Source organism: Cervus elaphus, chromosome 18, assembly GCF_910594005.1.
Source record: "Cervus elaphus chromosome 18, mCerEla1.1, whole genome shotgun sequence".
Taxonomy (NCBI): Eukaryota; Metazoa; Chordata; class Mammalia; order Artiodactyla; family Cervidae; genus Cervus; species Cervus elaphus.
The window spans coordinates 117,174,800-117,196,867 of record NC_057832.1 but is presented as its reverse complement, the minus strand read 5'-3'; the positions used below and the strand labels follow the sequence as shown (position 1 = coordinate 117,196,867).

The following is a 22,068-nucleotide window of genomic DNA, read 5'->3' as shown; positions in this document are numbered from 1 at the left end:
ACTGGCATAAGAAAAGACATTCAGATCAGTGGAAAAGAATTGAGGATCTAGAAATACATCTAGAACCAACTGATTTTTGACAAGGTTGCCAGTGCCAACCAATAGGGGAAAAACATGTATAAAAATATCCAATCACTATGAGGTATAGCTGAAACTAATGTATTAATTTATACTTCAATAAAAAGTCAACTTTTTTTGACTTTTTATTTGACAGGGGAAGAACCATCTTTGACCTTGGATTAGGCAATGATTCCTTAGACACTGACACCAAAAGCATAAGCAACAGAAGAATAATAATGTGGGCTTCATCAAAATCAAAACCATGTGCATGATAAAGAAAATGAAAACCCACAGAATAGAGGGAATATCTGTAAATCATTTATCTGAAAAGCGTCTACTACACAGAATATATGAAGAATTCTTACAACTCAACAAAATGACAAATAACCCAATTAAAAGCGGGCATAAACATCATTGGGGACATGAAGTTAACCACAACGAGGCACCACTTCATATCCACCAAACGGATGCGTACCCTGCTGGCAAGGATGCAGAGAAAGGGGAACTCTCTCTGCTGCTGAGAACACCAGCTGCGGAAGCCACTGTGGGACAGTCTGGCAGTGCCTCCAAAAGAGCAACCTAAGTTACCACGGCCGTAACCCCGCAGCTAGGTTTATACCCAGGAGGACTGAAAGTACGTCCACCCAAAGACCTACACACGTGTTCAAAGTAGTGTTACTCATAGTAACCAAAAAGTGGGAGCCACCCAAATGTCCATCAACTGATAAATGGATAGACACGACGTGGTCCATCCATATACTGGAATATAGTTTTTCCATCACAAAAAGAGGACGAAGGTAGAGAGTGGCTATTGCTGATAGGTACTGGTTTCGTTTTACGGTGATGGAAACGTTTTGGACTTGGATGATGGTGGTGGTTGTACAACCCCGTGAAAAACCACTGAGTAGAATAAAATGGTGAATTCTATGTTATGTGAAATGTAACTCAGTAGCAGGAAGGATAACATTTGGTGAAAACTGAAGTTTAGTAAGGGACAGCTTAGCTGGAAAGAGGGCTGAGAACAAGCTAAACGAATGAGAGAACAGCGTGCCATGTGGATGTGTGTGTGGCGGGGGCACATGTTACACTGAGTTTAAAGCTTTTAACACGTCAAGTGTTGAGCCCCGGAAGAAGAGCATATTCAGGGTCATGGAGCCGCCCCTCCCCAGGACGCAGAGGCTGGAATACCATTTTGATCTGGGTGCTGTCCGTCAGCTGCTGCACGGCATAGGCGTCCTCCGTGTTGTACTGGAGCAGGATGGCCATCTGGAATGTGGATGCCTTCAGGGCCCCATGCGAAGGAGAGAGAGCAAAGAGCTAAATGCTGGGCAACTCCCACAAGAACTTACTTAAGAAACCAGTGCTCTGAATAGACGCAAAAAACAAAGCCGATCCATTAAGTGGGAATACCACACGTCTCACAATTCCACCACGATCCGCTTCTTCCTGAAAGACGCCCCTCCCCACCTTTACAGACACTTGAGGATTCTGCACTTTCTTCCACATGTTTTGTCTATGTAAATACAGCTGACCCTTGAATGATGCAAACTGAATACTTAAGATGGGTATCTTTTTATGTAAATAATCTCAATAAAGTTTACATAATGTCTACTGATCAAAAGGGGGGGGGGCGCCTGAAATTTTAGGTAATGAAGTCTGAACTCAGAGATTCTTCTATGTATACTTGGGAATAAAGAAAACAATTTCAATTGCATAGGGGACCCTTGACATGGGTTTGAACTGTGTGGGTCCATTTATTTGTGGATTTCTGGCCCCGCCAACAGTAAATAGGACAGTGCTACAGATCTGCGGTTTGTTGAATCTGAAGGTGTACGGGAACCGCTGGATGCGAGGTGCTGACTCTAAGTTTTGTGCAGATTTTCAACTGCCCAGGGGTCGGTGCCCCAAACTCCCACGCTGCTCAAGGGTTGCTGCTGCTGCTGCTACGTAGCCTTAGTCATTTCCGACTCTGTACAGAAATCCACATTCAAGCTGATAAAGACCTCTGGACCTGGTGTAATGGAGTATCAGACACTTCAGTTTATCAGAGTAGAATTACTGAAAGTTTAATGAGCGGGCTGAGTCTGCAAAATGCAGTCAGAAGTTTCTTAACACTTATAGATTTATAATTGCTTCTATAAGCTTATAAGTACACGAGTGAACCCTCTTCAAGACGGAATCTTTAAGGGGCAAGATCTTAACTGAAACTTGGGCTCTTATCAGCCAGGAGCCAGAGGTCCCTTTCGTCAGGCTGACGCTTGGCTTCTCAGCAATAAAACGGAAGCCAAGTGACACTGGTCATCATGTGGTGCTCAGCACCGCAGTGAGTGCTGAGGTTGCCGTTAATATGAAACTGCCCCGTCAAAGGAAAAGAGCTATCATCATAATTAAATAAATAAAACTCCAGCTTCTAAAGCTACTATCTGAACACTCAGTGTGTGTCAAGCAGAAAGTGTGTCAGTGGCACTCTGCGACCCCATGGACTGCAGCCCACCAGGCTCCTCTGTCCATGGGATTTCCCAGGCAAGAACGGGAAGCCTGGAGTGGGTTGCCATCTCCTCCTCCAACCTATCTTCCTGACTCAGGTACTGAACCCGAATCTCTTACATTGGCAGGCAGATTCTTTACTGCTGAGCCACCAGGGAAGCCCTCAAACACCTATTAAAATACCTTTAATTTCATTTAGTCTTCACACTGCACACAAAGTCCAAGCATTAACACCCTCTCCCCGACTCTTGTGGAGGAGAAAAGTGAGGTTCAGCATTACTGAGTAACTTCTCTCTTAGCCACAAAGAACGCACCTCCCCGACTCATAAAATCCAAGTTGTTTAACCTCAGTAGTATTTTGCAAAGGCTTAACTCTAGATTCTGTTGCATGTTATTGATGGATTTCTATAATTCATCTTTATCTTCATTTTGTATTTAAAAAAAAAAAAAAAACCTCTGAAATAAAAAGTGATCTTACCTGCAAAGTGTATCTGTTTTTGAAGCAGTTTGTTACTAATTCTCCTTTTGACAGTTGATATAACCACGTCAATTTTCTGCCACTGTGACGGCTGGCGTAAAAGGCTGTGAATCGCTGGTAACTCCGTTCCAGCTGCGTACAAAGTGGGGAGAGCACTCGTCAAACACGTACCTCAGCGCCTCCTACGGTCAACATCTCTAAACACAGACACTGGCCTGAGTTTACAGGACAAAATGCTGACATAAAAGTGAAATACAAATATCGAGTGTTTATTATCTTGCAGAAGTCCATTAATTTACACACGTTTGAAAGTATTAAAAAAACAAGTCTCTAGTTCAGGACAAGTAGGGACCACCACGACATTCATCACAGAACTACAAGGTCCTCTTTCCGAGAGTAAACCATCGCTGCTGAGTGGGACCGGGGGTGCCACCTCCTGACCCCACTCCGGCCAGTGCTCACGGCTGCCTGGGCACGGCTCGGCTAGCAGGAAGGCCTTCTGCAGGCACGATGGCATGAAGGTGCCCCTTCTCACCCCTGCCCAACACCAAGGAACAGAAAAGGAACCCATCCTTACCTCTGATGGCAAGGCAAACGTACAAGACTGCTGAAAGGGCCATGATCCGGAACTCAGTACTTGAATACTGAAATCCACTGAGGGAGGGGGAAAATTCAGGAATACATTAGCCTTATAAACTGGAAAATGCCAACAGAGCAGGTAAACTTGAATTGCTTTTTATTAAAAGAAAAACACACTAAATGAAAATCCTGCTTTAATATAAAACTAAGGATGAAACACATTAAATTTCAACTAAACTTAGTAAAGGGTAAGAGTTAGTTGCTCAGTCGTGTCTGACTGTGCAGCCCCAGGGACTGTAGCCCGTCAGGCTCCTCTGTCCATGAGATTCTCCAGGCAAGAACACTGGAGTGGCTGCCATTCCCTCCTCCAGGGGGTCTTCCCAGCCCAGGGACCTCCTGCATTGCAGGCGGATTCTTTACTTTCTGAGCCACCTGGGAAGTAAAGGGAGAGCGAGCCACAAATTCTCTCCCTGCAAAGAGAGAGACTTTCATTCCTCATCTAGCTCAGAATTATAACATGGCGAGCCTGTTTGGCTTCATCTGCTCTGGTTTTCTGCCACCAATAACCTCAGTCCACTCAGGGCACACCTGAGCTCCTCAGGCTGGATGGCCTGAGAGCCCCAAACTCAAGACAACGAGAAGCCCGAGTCGGCCGACTTCATTGCGCCTCGTGTGGCGCTGCTGACTCTGTATGCAGCACGAAGAGGGTGTGCATCTAACACACAATCCATAAGCTAGACCATCGCGTCATCACCGCAGACGGCCGACAGCAAGTCTGCTGGCACCACGGTCCAGTTCTACAATGGAATGCTGCTTTTGATCTGGGCAAAGCACAGCCTCATTTTTCATTTAAAAACAGAGAATCACCATGGATGATGTCAGCGAAACCTGCCACCCCCTGCTGCAGTCAGACCCTGAAGGAGCCCAGCGGGCCTCTGTGTGTCCAGACGCCAGCCTGTCCTGACCCCCAACGGCAGGCAGGAGCCAGGCTGCACTGGTCATCTGTGCAGCCAAGTAAGTTTCTTATAATGGGAGAAACTGCTAGAATGGAATCAAACTAAGGTGAAAAAACGTTAACTGAAACTTAAACTTAAGTGGTGCCCCAAGCTGGCGACCGGCCAGGGTGAGGCGGCCACGCCAGCCGTGGAAGGGTCAGGGCTCAGAGCCTGAACACAAGACCCCTGCCGGCTCAGCCCCTCGGGGAACGCCAACCCCCTTCCCCAGCGGTCACCTCCTGTCATCACACAGGAGGCAGGAGGCGGGCGGTGCGTGGGGGGAGGACTTCCTGTGTGCCTGGCCCTGAATTTCTGATAAAACTGCCGTCTCTCGCATTTGCTACGAAGAGCGCCGCCTCCTCCCAGAGCCCTGCCAGGTCAAGGAAGCTCGGGAACCCGGGGATACTCACAGTCCAGCGGCTCGGAGTTCGTCAGGTGCTTTTTGAACTGCTCGTTCAAATCTTTGCTTACACCAATGTCTTGAAACATCCGCTGAAGTTTAGAGGTATACTCAAAACCACAAGCTTGCTGAAATGAACCCAGACAACTGCCTTATTAACTTCTCCAGAGACAGAGATGTATACAGGGGAGTCTGATGGGGAGCAGACACATGGCAGACGCTGAATGGCAGTACTAAAGCTGCAACAGGATCCCACGGTATAAATATGCACTGATAAAAATCCATACACTATCAAAACCTACACAGCTGTAAACAGCACCGTCAGCAACTGTCACAGAACACAGTGACTGCAACTCGGGCAGGAAGAGCAGAGATTTCTGACATCAGGAGAACGCCAAGGCACGGCTTGTCTGCTCTCACTCGCTGCTGCGGACTGACCTGCCCACCCCTCCACCCCCATCCTATGCTGAAGTCCTAGGCTGATGGTACTCAGAGGTGGGGCCACGGGGAGATAAGGAAGTTTAGGAACAGTCCTGAGGGTGGACCTCTATGCGGGAATTAGTGTGGCCTGGTCCTGAGAAGAGACCGAAGAGTTGGCTGGGTGCGGACGTGGCTGGGTGTCCTCAGGGAAGGTGCGGGGAGAGCCCGCACTGGACCCTGAGCTGCCTGGACCTCGACCTGGGCTTCTCAGCAGCCTCCAGAGCTCTGAGAACACTTCTCTCCTGTTTGAGCCACTCAGTCACGGCATTCTTCCACAGCAGCCCACACCGAGGAACACTCACGTTAACTCATGTCCGGTCACAGTGAAATATGCCGTAAAACATGGACTAGCACCTGACAGGCCAGGAGCAGCGGGAGCTGAATTAAGAAATAAATGCTCAATAGCCAGCTAACACTGATGCTTCCTGTCCTCCTGCAGACGTGGGGTTACTAACGGTCGACCAAGCCCAGAGAAATACAAAATGCCCCACTTGCTCAAGACTAACGAAACATACGAGTGGAGGCCACGCCACGTGGAGTGATTCCTGGTGGTGGGGGGGGAGTGCAGAGCGGCCTGTGTGTGTGTGTGTGTGCGTGTCTGTGTCTGGGAAGCTCTGTGTGTGTGTGTGTGTGCGTGTCTGTGTCTGGGAAGCTGTGTGTGTGTGTGTGTGTGCGTGTCTGTGTCTGGGAAGCTGTGTGTGTGTGCGCGTGGGCGCACGTATGAGTGTCGGGACAGCACAGGCAGTCCTACAACGGGGGCCTGGACGCGTCTCGACAACTGTGGTGGGGGGCCTGGATGTGTCTTGACAACTGCTGGGCGGGGGAGGGCCTGGACGCGTCTCGACAACTGTGGTGGGGGGCCTGGATGTGTCTTGACAACTGCTGGGCGGGGGAGGGCCTGGACGCGTCTTGACAACTGTGGTGGGGGGCCTGGATGTGTCTTGACAACTGCTGGGTGGGGGAGGGCCTGGATGCATCTTGACAACTGTGGTGGGGGGCCTGGACGCGTCTCGACAACTGTGGTGGGGGGCCTGGATGTGTCTTGACAACTGATGGGCAGGGGAGGGCCTGGATGCATCTCGACAACTGTGGTGGGGGGCCTGGACGCGTCTTGACAGCTGTGGTGGGGGGCCTGGATGTGTCTTGACAACTGCTGGGCAGGGGAGGGCCTGGACGCGTCTTGACAACTGTGGTGGGGGCCTGGACGCGTCTCGACAACCGTTGGGGGGGCCTGGATGTGTCTCGACAGCTGTGGGGGGCTCTCAGCGTGCAGGGCAGAGCTCACACCTAGCCATCACAGCTGACAGCTCAGCCTGGCCGACAGCCTGGAGGGCCCAGGAGGCTCGGTGCCCGAGGCCACGCTCTCTGGGAGAAGCCAGCCTTTACCTTCAGCTTGGAGATCATGCTCGCCTCGGCGTCGTCGCTCGCACTATTCTGGTGCACGAGCCTCTTGGCCAGCATCTTCGCGTAGAACTTCTGAAACACGTCCTTGTCCTCAATGTATTTGAAGACCACCATCTGGAAAGCCGCCAGAGGGCACACACACGCCTTACGACCAGAACCAGCCACAGGCCGAGAAGCAACACGTGGGTCTTGTTCTGTCCCACCCCGTATGCTGACATTTAGAATGACAGAAAATACTGCCCCCATAATCTTTAATATTGTCATCAACTCCTTAAATCACATTAAGTTGGTCTAGACTTAGTACTAATGAGAAAGGTACAAATGCTACAACTACTGACTCAGTACAGGAAGTAAAATCAGATTTAGAAAAAAACAAGTGATTCTACTACTTTCCAGGTGCCACATAAACATAACCTTAAAGCCACCTGTCAGAGAAAAAGTTCCTGAAAACCAACGTAACTAGCCAGCACCTTACCACTTGGTTGAGCGTGTCTTCAAGTTCTGCTTCCTCTGGGTTCTTGGAACTGAAAATTTTTAAAAGGCACGGTGTTTTATTAATAAAACAAACCAGCAAATGTTTACTAAACAAGCACCTTTTTGCCAAACTACCATATCAGATGAGGTTCAAACAGCGAGTTCTTTTTCAGATCAGCATGTGGATGAAGGAAGGTTAGCTTTTCTAACCTGTGGCAATTTGGCAATCTTATATTCTATTTCATAAACTATTCTTCCAAATAATCATTTAGAATATCCACAATAAAAATTAAAAGTTTCCCAAAATGTTCTGAATCAAGTTTTCCTTTAAGATAACCCATTTAAATGTAAGTAAATTAGCTTCACTTTTCTAATTGCTTTCCTCAATATGCTTTAACTCAACTTTGAAAAAATAAAAGGCCGTCCAATGGCCTAATAGTTAAAGGTAGTGAGAGGGTTTTTTAAACTGCCTCCCCAGTGCTCCGTTCCACTTGTCATTATGTCTACAAAACAGATGGCTGTCCTTTAACAACTGATTTGTTCACGCTGGTCTATGAGCAACTATTAAATTGAAAAGTGATTTCAGGACAAAAATTTAAAGGTTTTACTCCAAGAGTCCTCGATAAACAAGATCCCTATAAATTCATCTGAAATGACCCAACCAGAAAACAGGCTCTGAAGAGGTGCTCCTGCTTCAAAGCGGTTGGCTCAGAAGCGCCTGCTGCTCCCGGAGAGGCGGGGGCCGTGTCCCTCTCCTCAAAGGTTCCCTTGGTGCCCGCTGGCGTCTAGTCACTAACGCACGCTCATTAGAGCGGCACTTCGGAGCTCTCGGCCGCTCTGTCTGCGTCAGCGGCCTTAACGAAAGAACAGTCTATCAACAGACTCGATGAGACCGTTTCTGAAAAGACAATGGCTAAAAAAGCAGCTGTGTGTTCTGCCAAACAAACTCAAGCCCTGCCAGAGTGCCTGCGTATTTAAAATACGAAAGTTTTTCATATGACAGAGCCCCAAATTTTAGCCTTTTAGCTAGGAGGGTCACGCTCACACCGTCTACAATCACAGACATTAGAAATATAAGAAAAAATGTGAACTGGGCACGTAACACGAAGCGACTTTCAGGAAGACAAAGAAGGTACTTGGTTTACAGTACTTCTCTAGGTACAAAAAAATTACAATGTAACACACGTAATAGAAATTTTAACTCCTCATCTAGAGGCTGAAATTTTAAGCAGGGTTACTAAGAGAACGCACAAAGGCACGAGTACCTCTTCTTCAACAGGGAGTCACAGTATCGAGCCAGCAACTCGGGGGATTTACTAGACGACTGAGCCATTTTGGTAACCGCGTTGTTGTTTATGAAGCGACCGCAAGCCTGCAGATCACAGAAACACAGTCAGAGACCAGTGTGCCGCCGCTCAGTCCCGATCGGAGTCACACGTCAGCACACCTACCTTGTCCAGCGCGGCCACGAAGCCAGCATCATTGTTGAATGCCGACATCACCAGAGCGTTATATTTTTTATGAACATCCAACACTGTCTGTACATACATTTTGGGGTCCTTGGGTAGAGGGAAAAACAGACACGAGTTAGTTCCTGGGGACTAGACTGTATACTCACATGCTACTGGAAAATATTCCAAAAGATCTGCATCCTTCTTCAAAGATGCTAACAAATAAGATCAAGAAATAGTTCACATCCCATCATCAAAACACATAGGACATTCTGCTTATTACAGATATAAGAAACGAAAATATATTCTCTGCACTCGAAATGAAATACTAATTCCGAGCTACACGAAAAAGTGATTTTTCAAATTATATGAAAATTCAAAGGAACCACACAAAACAAACTTTCAAAGCGACAGCTTTGTTTTGTCTACTTTTGCTGTTGAAAATTTCATATTCTCGACTTTGTCTTGGCGGGGAAACCCGTCAATAAGTTCCTTAGAAGCAGCTGAGCAGGCAATGCAAGAGGTCTCGGGACACATGGGCAGGGACAGGGGCGGGTCTGACTAGTACACCCGTGAAATCTGAAGACGGATGAGGACAAGCAAAGAGAACCAGGCCTGGAGACCGTCAGTGCACCGGGCGATCGGCGGGGTGGCCGCCGGTAGTCTTTGGACAGAACAGAAAGATGTGAGAGCCAGCCTCAGGGGAGGCTTTGGAAGCGCTGCCGAAGGCAGGCAGAAGGACGGGCCGGAGAAGAGAGTCCAGGGTCATACGAAGACCAGAGTGGCCGACCCCGAGGGCTGGCCACGTGTCAGAGGGCGGACTGAACTCGCAGGCGTGACCCGTCACACTGCGGGGTTGGGGCTGTCGGCCTCCCCTCTTAGAGGCTAGGAAACAAAGTCACGGGCGGGCACCCGGCCAGCCTGATGCGGGCAGCCTGCTCCTGAGAGTCTCAGAGATGAAAGGGCCCAGGGAGAGGCCGGGCAGGCGGCAGGCGGTGCTGATGGACACGGGCTCCGCACGAGCGTGGGGCTCCGCGGCCAGCACGTCACCAACGGGAGGCGTCAGTGGTTTGCCAGCGCTCCCCAATTCCTGACGGGCATTCTCCTCCGGTTCAGGAATGAGAAACCAGAACTCCCCCAATTCCAAGTATTCTGCGTTTCTGTGACACCTGACTTGATTTTGGGTCACCATTAAATCATTCTTCTGTGATAGGGTTACACCGGGAGGTTCAGAGGTTTTCTGTTTTTAAAGATATAATAAACATGCCAGGTCTATTATTATTATGAATAAAAGTACTGTGACAAGATTTTCATTTCGGTGACATGTAAAGTGGCCTCTACCGGGCAGATATTTGATAAAATGTTAAAAGGGAACCTAACACAAAAAACTGCCAAATAAAAATCACTTTAAAATATTGAAAGCGGATGTCACATATATTTAATGTCTAAAAATTTTTCTATCTTAAAACTCAGAACACACACACACAGCATTAACTGTCTCATTGTACAATCCTGCTCTTAGTTTCAGAAGAATGATTCCAGGTGTAGAAGTTTCTTGCATTCTGTATTAATGGTCTGATTCCCAAGACTGTACCTGTCAGCGGCACATGTCTTACTTCAGATAAACTCATTTCTTTTAACAATGAAAATACTGTCCGCTTGACTTAATTTTGGTTTTGCCATTGAAATTGATACTGCTTTTGCCAATTCAGATTTTAGATTGTTTTCTGACTTCATGTCAAATTATTTCTCATCATTTATACTGTTTTTCTCTTGGCATTGGTTCTTTTAAAGTATTTACAAAGATCTTTAACCTCCAACGAGTACCCAAACACTGGAAAATGCCAGCAAACACTATCACACAGTAAGGTTAGCAGCATTACAAAGAATCACATGTCAAAACTGCCAATTTAAGGACTTAATATGCTTCCAAACCTTGCTGTTTTTTGGAACGTCACTTACAGGATTGATATAAAGTGTATTATGAATATAAACAGATTAATATTTACTTTGTTTGCAAGAATGATTGCTTTTTAGGAGCAGAGGAGGACACACAGACATTTATAACTGGGCACTGTCCAGGAGGAAGGCTGACCCACTGGACCGCCCTTCTGCCTCAGCCTGGTTCCCAGAGATGGCCTGAAGCTTGGAGTTCCCACCTCAGCACCCCTACCCTTGCTCTGCACCCTCATCGATGGAGTCCTCTGAACACACAGAGCCTCTATGTTTGCGGGAGAACTACATGTCTTCTTCATTTCTTCCGATTTTTCTCAGATCCAGGATTTGGAAAAAATATAAAAGTCCCAAGAAATGCCAGATATGAATTCTCCATGGAAAGACAGATCTCTAAAAGAACAGAAATCTTCAGACTCCAATTACAGATCCTTTTGGCTAACAGGAGAAGACCCAGTTAGGGTCTTCAGGCTGGTGAGGAGCGAGGGTGTGAATGAAGTGAAGTGAAGTCGCTGACTCTTTGCAACCCTGTGGATTGTAGCCTACCAGGCTCCTCCGTCCATGGGATTCTCCAGGCAAGAATACTGGAGTGGGTTGCCATTTCCTTCTCCAGGGGATCTTTCGGACCCAGGGATCGAACCCAGGTCTCCCTCACTGGAGGCAGACGCTTTAACCTCTGAGCCACCCGAAGGGAAGACTGTGCTAAGGCACTGAGCCCTGGAGACTTGAATCAGCTTCTGAGATCCAGAGAGAAGCCAGCTCGGAGCCTGCCAAGGGCAGATGGAGACAGGGACACATGGGAGCAGCACAGAGGAGGGAGTTTAAGGAAGGAAGGCGCCATCGGCAGTGTCAGATGGAGGAGAAGATGTTCACAAGCTGAGTGATTTAGCAACCAGGAGGTACATGGTGATGTGCAGGAGCTGTTTCCGAGGGCCCCGGATGGCAGGGTCACAAAAGCAAGAGAGGTGAGGGCAGAGGAAACGCCGGTTGGATGAAATGCATGCTTTTTTAAGAACATAAAGATGCGAATTTTGGATGTTAAAAAAAAAAAAAAATGGAGCACTTAGCAATCTGCGTGATTACTCTTACTACGCAAGAGTTCTCTGCATACAAGAAACACGACACCGCTCAGGCTGGTCCCGGGGGGACCCCATCCAACTCCTACGTGATAGGCATCTTTCTGCCCGTGGCTGGCACAATGCTCTCCAGACCAGATGTCCCCACTCAGCTCACACAACGTGCCGTGGATGCAGGGGGATTCCTGAATTCTGCACATCAGAGCCGGCCTGACCGTACCCCTGGTCCTGCCGCTCTCTGCATTGCTATTTACATTTCTTTTCTGTCAACGTTTTATTGTAGAAAAGATTCAGATATACTCAAAATCACAAAGAACCGTAAAACCTGCCCCTGTATTCACTGTCCCCCTTCAAGCATCGTCCGACACGAACCCTGCCCATCACAGAGTCTAACTGCCTCACTCCTCCTCTGCGTCCGTCAGCAGCTGAGTCATTTCTACCTGAACCACTCTTGATAAGCCTAACTGGCATGCTAACAGTTCTTCCTTTTAATCCATTTTGCACATGGTAGCAATTTCACTTTAAAAAAAAAGGAGAAAAGAAAGAAAATATTGTCAGTTTCAGGCTTATTGCACTGCTTAACCTGGTTTCCTCTTGTCCTTGGAATTAAGGCGTATCGCTGACCTAGCCTTCGGGGTCTCCCTGGGCTGGCCAGCCCGGCGCACCCTCTCAGGTCACCTGCACCCCACCCCCTCTCTGTCCCAGCAGACTCTTGGTCTGTGTAGGTCTGTGTAGCTCTGTGTGGGATCCCGGCTGCCAATCGTGGATCCGTCTTTTCTCAGGGAACCTCCCTGAGCCCTGGACAGCAGGCCTCCCCCACCACACGATGGTCAGCATCCTGTGGGGTGCTGCGCAGGCCGCCCCCCTTGCCGGGCACGAGCTCAAACACCGAGAGGAGTTCACGGTCTCATCGGCCTGGGCCGGGAACCAGCCAAGGTCACTTCAGGGTGGGCGGACGCACAGCAAGGCTAAGCCAGAATTGAGCTCGGTGTGCGGGATAAAGTCTGATTTGGGTAAGAGGAGGCTCCCTGCGGAAGCAAGGACTGAGGTTTCCCCCTACAGGTGGAGGAGAGAAGGGAGCTTCCTGGTTACGCGAAGGACATAGTGAGTCTCCTCAGAACCTGGTGATCACAGACTAAAAATGGACATTTATTTGTGTATTTTTTTTCCTTCAGAAAAAAAGGTTGTTCTCTTCATCTCATGGCAAGACAGAGTGGGCAAGCTTAACTGCATGGTTTCTGGACCAATCCGCACTGTCACATGTTGTCAGTTCTCTGTGACTAAAATGGTCAGTTGGATTTACTGTACAAAACTGCTTCCTCTCATCCTAAAACAGCTCCTTGGGCCCCTCTCTCTTTTCCCACATCAACTGCATCAAAACTAGTACGTGTGTTTTTTCTTTCTGTTTAAGTTTTATGATGGAAAACTTCCAAAATGATAAATAGTAAAATCAGACACCATAATCCATTGGCCAGCGTTCAGCAGTGCTGGTCGAGGACCTCCTCCCACCCGCTCTGTACTCTGAGAAGGCCTGATGAGGCTGAGTGCTCCATCCCCCTGGACTAGACGAAGCCACAACCCGCTCCTGAGCAGGTGTGGCTCTGCATGGATCATTCTCTTCTCTCACCATCTACAGGAACGTTGAGTCAGGACTAAGTTATTACATTTGGGAATTTTACTCCAGAGAAAGGGAATCTTGGATATATCACTTAACCTTACCTCTGCCAGAAGCACCCAGCACCGTGTTACTCTGTTTATTCTGGGGTAAATTCGTACACAGTTCAGCTCTTTTTTTTTTTTTTTCTCTTTTTTTTTTCACAGTTCAGCTCTTATAATTACACCTAAGCCAACTTCTCAACCCAAACCACAGAACTTTTTTTTACAAGTCTGATACGGCCTCAGACTCACCCCTTAGTCTTATACTGAAAAACATGCTTGTCAGAGCTCCCTGATTTTATGTCTGTCTTTAAAATTCTCCATTTTAAGTACTCCTCTTACAAGCACTGTCACTCCCAATCCTGGAGCCAGCAGCCCCGGGCCGCTCCTGAAAATGCCTTTCCATCTCAGGAGAACATTTTTTTTCCCCCAAACCTGCAAATAAACATTGACAACTTTGTGCCCCAGTCTAGGTCTGCAGCTCAACCTCCCACTGTTAGACCGACAGCCCCGCTGGACATCAAAGTATCTACAAGCCCACTCTTGCTGGGTTCTATTTCAGGTCCAGTTTTAGAGTGAAGTCACTCAGTCAAGATACGGTTTCAAAGAGGACTTTGTGCTTATCTGTTGCCACTTATGCCCTGAAGACAGTACTGAAACATTCTCTATACCTGACTTATGAAACCTTCTTTGTGGAGAACAATAGCACCCAGATTGCTGCAGAATGGAGCGCTAATTAAAAATTCAACATGAAACCAACTGCACCGTCAAGTATTCATCAGCAAGGACTTACAAGTCTGCACTGACTCTTTTCCTGAACTTCATTCTGCTATAAAGTTTTGGTGTCAGGGGAAATTACAAAGCCATCCAGTGGCCTGATACAGTTTTATTTTGTATTTACGTTGTAAGTGGATGACTTTCCACATAGCTGGTGCTCAGTTTAGATGGGCCATTAGGAAAGGTATTACCAGTTCTGAATGCCAATAAGAGTCATTCCTCAGAGCTGAGGGCTTGTTCCTTATGACAGTACTGCCAACTTCTTTTCCAGAGAGCTTTCTGTACTGATGGAAAACCCTGGAGGCAAACTCGTGACCCACCTCTATCGAGAGACCAGCCTTCACCACCTCACTGCACGCACTCTGAGCGCCATTCACTACTCTGCATTCAGCTTCGCCTGTGTTTCCAGCCCTTATTTTGCTGCTGTTTCATTTATCCCACTGCCGTTTACATACTGGGTAAGCCCCCTGAACCCTGCTGGAAACAGAGAGGAGTATCACGAAGGTCCAAGTGTACTGAGACCCGATTCTGTGCGAGGCACGGTGCTGGGCTGAGGGCACGCCGGTGGATAAAGCCACCTCTGCAGGAGACATTTACACAGACATCTAAAATGTAAGGAGTGTGAACGCCATGTAAAGAGTCCAACATGATGCTATTTCCAAGGGGTGGTCGAGAAAGGCTTTGGGGAAGGAACGGCATTTGAGGGTACTGGAAGATGAAGGTGTTTAATACACGGGGCAAAAAAGAAGGCACACGTCTAGGCAGAGAGAAGAACCAGGCAGGTCTCAGCGCGGCACGTGTATGGTGGTGTGAAGACCCACGGCTGGTTCAGACTCAGTAGGAAATGACTCCATCTCAGGGGACGAATGCTGCCAGGGGCGGAGGGGGAGGGCAGGGGCCCCGAGCCCACAGCTGCCCCGCTGAGCTAAGGGTGGAGGAGGGCACGGAGTCTGAGAAGACAAGCTGAGACCTGAGGAGAGCACGGAGGACAGGCACCTCACACGGGGACCCCTGGGCTCAGAGCCGGGCCACAGATCCTTGCGGAATAAATGAAAATCATTTCAATTTTCTCTGCAGCATACCTTGGCCCTTTGAGTTACAGCAACAGCCACCATCATGCAGCTGGCTGCTGCAGTAGATAAAACCAAGAACCCAGCCGACCACACCATGGACTTCGATCTTTGTAAACGAACCTGAAGGTGTGGGCTCTGCTACCAGACTGCTCCCCTCAAGTCTCCTCCTGTATCTGACCATTCTCCTGCAAACCGTCACTACACTGCCAGCAACTGAGCACATGTGTCGGGCCTCGGCCCCTCTACCTAAGCGTAACGTGGAATGTGCTGGAATGTGCTGACTGACCCGGCCGCCCACTCTCTCCTTTCCGTCCAGAGGCCAGACGTGGGGTGACTCGCCTGTGAAACAAACCTGCCTTTTAAAACAATGATCTGATCCGCTGTTCGGCTCTAAAGCAGTTTAAACCCATCCCTGAAGATTCCTTGGTGCACAAGGTTTTTTTGAAGTCCTCCAGGAGCCTCCATGCAGCATGCTGACGGCGCGGGCGGCCTGGCTGGGCACGCCTGCCTTCAGTCACCAGCCTCTGAAGGCCGACAGCCCTCGTCCTCCGCTGGAATCTCCCGTGACCGTGGTGGGCCGGACCACACCGAGCTGCCTCGGCCTGAAGCCCTCATCCCCCGAGAGGAGCCCTGATCCCCAGCCTCATTCTTGAGTGCTCCCCGGCCTGGGGGCGCGGCGGGTGCAAGACGCAGCGCGTCTCAAAGCAGCTCGTGTGCTCAGGCTCTCAGCCACACTTCGCGGGGGGAGGACCGCCACTTCCTCTCTGGGTGAAGTGAGGGGGACCCCATGAGGGCAATTCCCTGGGCACCAGTTACCCAGGAACACATGGGATTCTCAAATCTATTTAACGACGAAAAATATGCCTTCAGAAAATTCTTAAGGACATTCCAATGTTTCTAACACATAAATATTATTTGACTCACATTACAAACTTAAAGCCTGTAAAAATTCCAGCCTACATCAGATTTATTAGCAGTAAAACATGCTTTCCAGCCAAATGGATGGCTACCCTGCCCTTACAGCTAAACCAGGTTTTGAATTAATAACTACGAAAACCTTACATTATTGAAAAGATAACTTCATCAAGGTGGCCCCTTTTGAGTCTCATGTATGCATGTGCATGTGTGTGTACCTGTGTCTGTGTGTCAGGCTCTTCAACAAGAAATAGTTAGAGTTTGGACATAAGAAAAATCATTATATAATTTTTACATAATTAAAAACAGTTAAACAGGACTGTGTACTGGGCAAAAACTGCAATCCTCACTGCTAAGCACTGCGGACTTTCATGTAAGAAGCCCTTTATGAGCATTAAATATTCTTTATTCACAAAACCTCTAGAAGGTGGTCACCATCATTAGTCTTTCTTCCTAACTGCCACAGACTGGACAAGCGAGTGAGCAGTGCGGTCAGCGGTTAGTGAACAGCCAAGCTGGATCTGAGCCCAGACGGACTGTCCCCGGGGTCTGTGTGCAGGGGCCCCACGGCACTGCGAATCTCACTGCTGGGACCTCGCCCTGAAACCTGCAGACCGCTTCCACAGCACTCTCCACCAAGCCTGTCCCCTGCCACGTAAAAGTCTAAGGTGTGTTCATATTCTTCCCTCTGATAATTCACAGAAGTGGCAACAAGTGATGCAGTAATAAGCCCAATAATGAAAAGTGGAAAAGGGAGCCCCCAAAGATTAACAGGAAAATAAAGACTCGAAATACTTTACACCAAACACAGTAATATCAGGGACAAAAAGTTTTCTGACTGAGGCAGAAGAACCAACTGTGCTCTTCTGGAATGGAGCTTTTCTTCTCCATTAGCTGTCCCAAACACTACTGAAATTAAAGCTCACAACAGGGACAAACCTGAAGGCAACTTGCCTGTCTCTCAGAAACATGCGATACTTCCTATGTAAAATCAACAACTGAATTATAGAAAACCCAGCAGAAATACTCTGGGACCTCCTGGAGTGGGGGTGGCAGTGGGGATGGAGGTTGTATGAGAAATGCCATACATTTCAGGGCCTTTCCAGGGCAAACAGCCCTGAGGTCTCCAACTGGAGGGCGGCACTCAGACCACAGTTCCCGCACGGGCAGCCTGTGGCCCTGGAGCAGAGCCGGGCCTCTGGGAGGCTTCAGCCTCTTCTTTCCATGGAATCATCTGCTCTTTTCTAGTGCAACGAATGTTAATTTTGAGAAACAATGAAAGGGAAAAAAAAATCAAGAAATAACATCCTTAATGCCTAAGAAGTGCCAGAGGAGAATTAATGGAGATATTTACTAAACAAAGACGCTTGTGAAACTCCTACTTTAAAGAGCCAGTAGATGGTTCTCTATGAGAGTCCATTGAAGTCTTACCCACTAGACCTGTAGGTGGAGGCAGGACGCCCGAGCAGTCCACCCACGGGAATGGTTAGGTCCGACCGGTGTTTGGTTGAACAGTACTTACATTTAATGCAGCTTCTCCACACTTTTCAATTGCTGCAAGACCCTGATTATGAATGTGTGTCTCCAGGAGTTTTTTCAATTCTCCCAGGCCATCTTGGATTCTAGATACAAGATTATACATGCGACCCAAATCTGAAAGAAGAAGGTGCCACATTTACGCATCAAAACAAACTTTGCAAATCCATCCCACTTAATGTGTATTTACAGAGATGAAAGGTACAGTGAAATAAAACCGCCATGTTTTTAGACCTAATAATCAATTGCACTTAACTGTACTCAAATACTTTATATTTAGCACATGTATATTTAGACAAAAGTAACAATGAAGTCATGTGATTATGAAAGCATATTTCCCCCTTGCCAGGAGAAACTACTGATACAACAAGAGAAAAAAGATGAACAGGAACTACAGGTGATGATTCAAGATTGAGAAACTGATTACGCCTAATACATAATCAGTATTTACAAGAATGAATACATTTAAGGAGTATTTATGAACATCCTTCTCAACTATACAAACAATTCAGTCACAAAAGGGCCTCCACATTCGTCACTTAATATATGCATGGCACATGGCTGATTTATGAGCATCAAAGAAGAAAAGTCCTGCGTCTGAACACGAATCTTCTACTGAGCTCCTCACACGTCCCAGGAAAACAAGGGAGGGGTGTGGAAAATACTTCTGCAAAACAGCAGCCTTCTCATCTCTAAGAATTTTCAGCATAAAAGTCACATACTCACATGCACAAAGCAGTGGCAGCATCACTGAATGCTAAAGTGTATGGAATAAGTCAGATTTCAAATCAAATTGAAAAGATGCTCTTCCTCCAAAGTCACACCCAAAACACACTATAGAAATCTGAGATCAACACACCACAAGGTACACACACACACAACTTTCTTAAAGAATGGCTGGTGTGGTAACGCTAACTCTGAGTCTAGACCTTCACACAATTTCGCAATCACAGATCTTAATAAAATAAACACCCATGTACTCCGAATCTCAGCGGCTCACCTTCATTTTTGTCGGCGTCCAGCAGGTTCTGGAACTCCGTGTGGAAGATCTCCAGGTGCTTCTCGATGAGCACCTGCTCGCACTTCCTGGCGAGCTCGTCCTGTGTGCTCTCGTGAAGGTACACCTGGACCCTCCGCTGCTCCTCCAGCAGACGGGCCTCCGCCTGCGGGAGTGAACTCAGGTCAACGGTTTGGACTTGCGTCTTTTTAGAACAAGAATAGTGACAAATTCAACTCACAATCCTGCCCTACCTGATATGAGGAGGAAAACAAGAGAAGGGAAGGGGTCCTTTGATTTGGGGTGGGATGGGGAGGGAATGCTAACCACAATTTACTGGTCCCTGGTGTGTGCCTTCCTCTGTAACCTATATGTTTGTTTCCAAGTCCTCTTCAAATGACTTCAACGAGGTTATCATGATTAACCATCCAAACGTCTTTACATCAATTTTCTTCCCACAGATATGTGCAGTTTCACACTTTTAGGGGGCAATACCCTTATCGATACTCTGCAATTTAAAACTTACGGACTGCTTATTTCTGGAACTTCTCGTTCAATATTGTCAGAGAGAGGCTGATTGTGGGTGACTGAAACTGTGAACAAGCAGGGACTACTGTCCCCAGGCCGACCTCCTTCTTTTGCTTTGGTGCTGGTTTTGTTTTTTACACAACAACTGGAGGTCTGTGGTAACTCTGAGCTGTGCAAGGCTGTCAGCACCATTTTCCCAAGAGCATCTGCTCACTCTGTGTGTCTGGGCCACATTTTGGTTATTCTCAAAATATTTAAACTTTTTTCATTATTATTATTTGTTAAGCTGTCCTTTGGTCAGTGATCTTTGATGTTGCTATTATAATTGTTTTGGCATCATTTAGCAATATAGTATTTTCAAATTAAGGTATGTACATTGGTTTTGTTCAGACATAATGCTATTCTCCATATTCACAGACTACAGTAAAGTGTCATGACTGGGGAAACCAAAAAGCCCAAAATCCTGGATATGAAGTCATTAGGTTTTAGGAGGGACAGTGATTTACATTCTTTGTTGATTTGACAGTAAATAAGTTCATGATCACCATTGTACTTGGCAGATAATCACATCAGAGTACAAATTCAAAAGGACTAAATAAAATTAAGCAAACAAAGACTGTCTCTATTAATTCTATTAGGATCAATATACAGGAAAAACAAAATGAAAAAATGGATCAAAAAGCAGTAAGCAAATTCATAACATATATTTTGTTTTTAAATCTTAAAAAAAAATGACATTAGAAACCGAGAAAGGTCAAATATTCTCTCTGTGACTCCATCACATGAGACAGTAAGATACACTGAAACTCATGCGGCTGAGGCTTGTTCCCTGGTCGACGCCATCAGGAGAAGGGAAGTCAGAGATTCTCAACTGTTTCCTCTCAAGGACAACTCAAGAAAAAGGAACACAGACCCCAGAAAATCTGTACATCTAGCCCAAACTGGCTGCTAAAAGGAGAATAGTTCTTGAAAGTTGATGTTTTATCTCAATGCTATTCATGAGTTTTGTATTTTACTTCCTAATAAGTGTTCGAATATAAACATAATTTCTCAAATTGTTGAATAAAATGTTCCATATTTTATCCTGTATATTATCAGTGCATACTCATGGCCAAACATCAAAAATACATAATGATGATGATGATAAAGTATCACCGTTTTCCAAATGAGGAGGAAACTGAGGAACAGACTTTAACATGATTTTAACCCCCTAGTAAATGGTGGTTAAAGTCACCCCTGGTAAATGGTGGAGAGGGGATTTTCGATTAGACATATATCCCAGTTTGAGATGCAAGTCTACATCTAGTGGTAATAGCAGCACTGTTCAGATGGTTAAATTCCAATTTTAAGCCCACAGAATATCTACATGATAGATTTTTCAAATGGAATGGCTGTCATATTTGCTAAGACCCAACCAGATTTGGGCCAAACCTTTAACCCAAGAAAGCCCATCTAAGATAGCCAGGATGCACGTAGCACTCTCCCTTGAAGGCAGGGCTCAGACTAGGTTGAAACCGTAGGTCTACAGAGCGGATTTCCAAGCACCAAAGCACTACCACCTTCCTCGGTGTGGCCAGCAGGTAACTGCAATTCACTAAGAAGTCCATGACATGAAAAGGCCTGAACCACACTTGTGGATCTGTACCCTGATAAAAGGCCACACTTTTAAAAAACATATACGGTTTTAAAAGACTCACCATACATAGTACAGTTCAATAAAAGATGTGTTTATGAAAACTACACTGTAAAAATCAGTGCTTAGATTTAAAACTAACTGCTCAGGCAGCTGTCCCAACTCTCAATAAGCTGGTTGGCTTCCAGACCGGCACACGAAACCTAATTTAACTTATAAATACACAAAGAACTATCACTTTCCCAAGTATAATAGTTCTGCAGGGTTCCACTTCTGTTAGGTTTTGAAGGATCAGATATTTGTCTGTCAAGGACTTTCAACTTCAGACTTGTAAGGCCCACTTATAATTACTATCTCTTGTGGGAAAATGTACTAGGAACGTCATGGACAAATTGAGGAGGACTTTCTCTATGTGGTTAGACAGGGGAGCTGCTGCTCTCCTTGACTTTTGGCGTCAGCACGTGGAGAACGTGACTCTGCTCTCCAAGTGAACAGAGAATAAAGGGAAAAGTGGGTGTCAGACACACAGCCCCAGACCCCCGGAAGTCTCCTTGCCTGTCTAGGTCAGGGGTTGGCAAACTACTGCCTGGAGGCAAAATTCTGCTGGAAGGAAACTTGTACTGGAGCGAGGTTTAGATGATGCCACGGCTGCTTTTGCGCCACAATGCAGAGCTGAACAGTTGCAAGTGAGAACACATGCGCACAAAGTCTAAAGTATTTAGCATCTGGCCCTTCACAGAGAGTCTGCTGACCTGACTGAGGTCACTCCTCTGAGCTTAAGTCTGGGACACCGGTATTTCCGAGAAGGGAAGTTAGAATAATTCTCGTAGAACCGCACTGTGACATCACTTAATGTAGAAGATTTATGATGCAGAGACCAATCCCCAATCTTCTCATCTAAGATTTCGATCCTGTTCTTTCAGAAGGACTTCTCTAATACACACTGGAACGTTGTGTTAAATAGATTTTTAGGAGATATCCCAGAAGCAAAAAAGTAGAAAGCTTAAAGTTTGCAGATAAAAATTTGTTCCTTAAATACTATTTTTTCATTGATATAAGACCATGGCTGCCATTCTAGGAGCATATACATTCTAGGAGAGAGTGTTTAAGACACGT

The 22,068-nt window shown here is 46.7% G+C and overlaps 1 protein-coding gene across 3 annotated transcripts in view; it reads right to left on the bottom strand.

The window, feature by feature from the left end:
• The window catches only part of CUL1 (cullin 1), an 89,262-nt gene that overhangs the window by 4,922 nt on the left and 62,272 nt on the right, over positions 1 to 22,068 (bottom strand). For all 3 annotated transcript variants that reach the window (XM_043871653.1, XM_043871651.1, XM_043871652.1), the window contains exons 8-17: positions 18,795 to 18,957; positions 17,781 to 17,911; positions 8,809 to 8,916; positions 8,623 to 8,729; positions 7,359 to 7,407; positions 6,866 to 6,997; positions 5,010 to 5,127; positions 3,603 to 3,679; positions 3,026 to 3,157; positions 1,249 to 1,341 (exon numbers count right to left, since the gene is read on the bottom strand). In XM_043871653.1, coding sequence (XP_043727588.1) covers positions 1,249 to 1,341; positions 3,026 to 3,157; positions 3,603 to 3,679; positions 5,010 to 5,127; positions 6,866 to 6,997; positions 7,359 to 7,407; positions 8,623 to 8,729; positions 8,809 to 8,916; positions 17,781 to 17,911; positions 18,795 to 18,957 — 1,110 coding nt within the window. The remainder of the gene's footprint in view (positions 1 to 1,248; positions 1,342 to 3,025; positions 3,158 to 3,602; positions 3,680 to 5,009; positions 5,128 to 6,865; positions 6,998 to 7,358; positions 7,408 to 8,622; positions 8,730 to 8,808; positions 8,917 to 17,780; positions 17,912 to 18,794; positions 18,958 to 22,068) is intronic.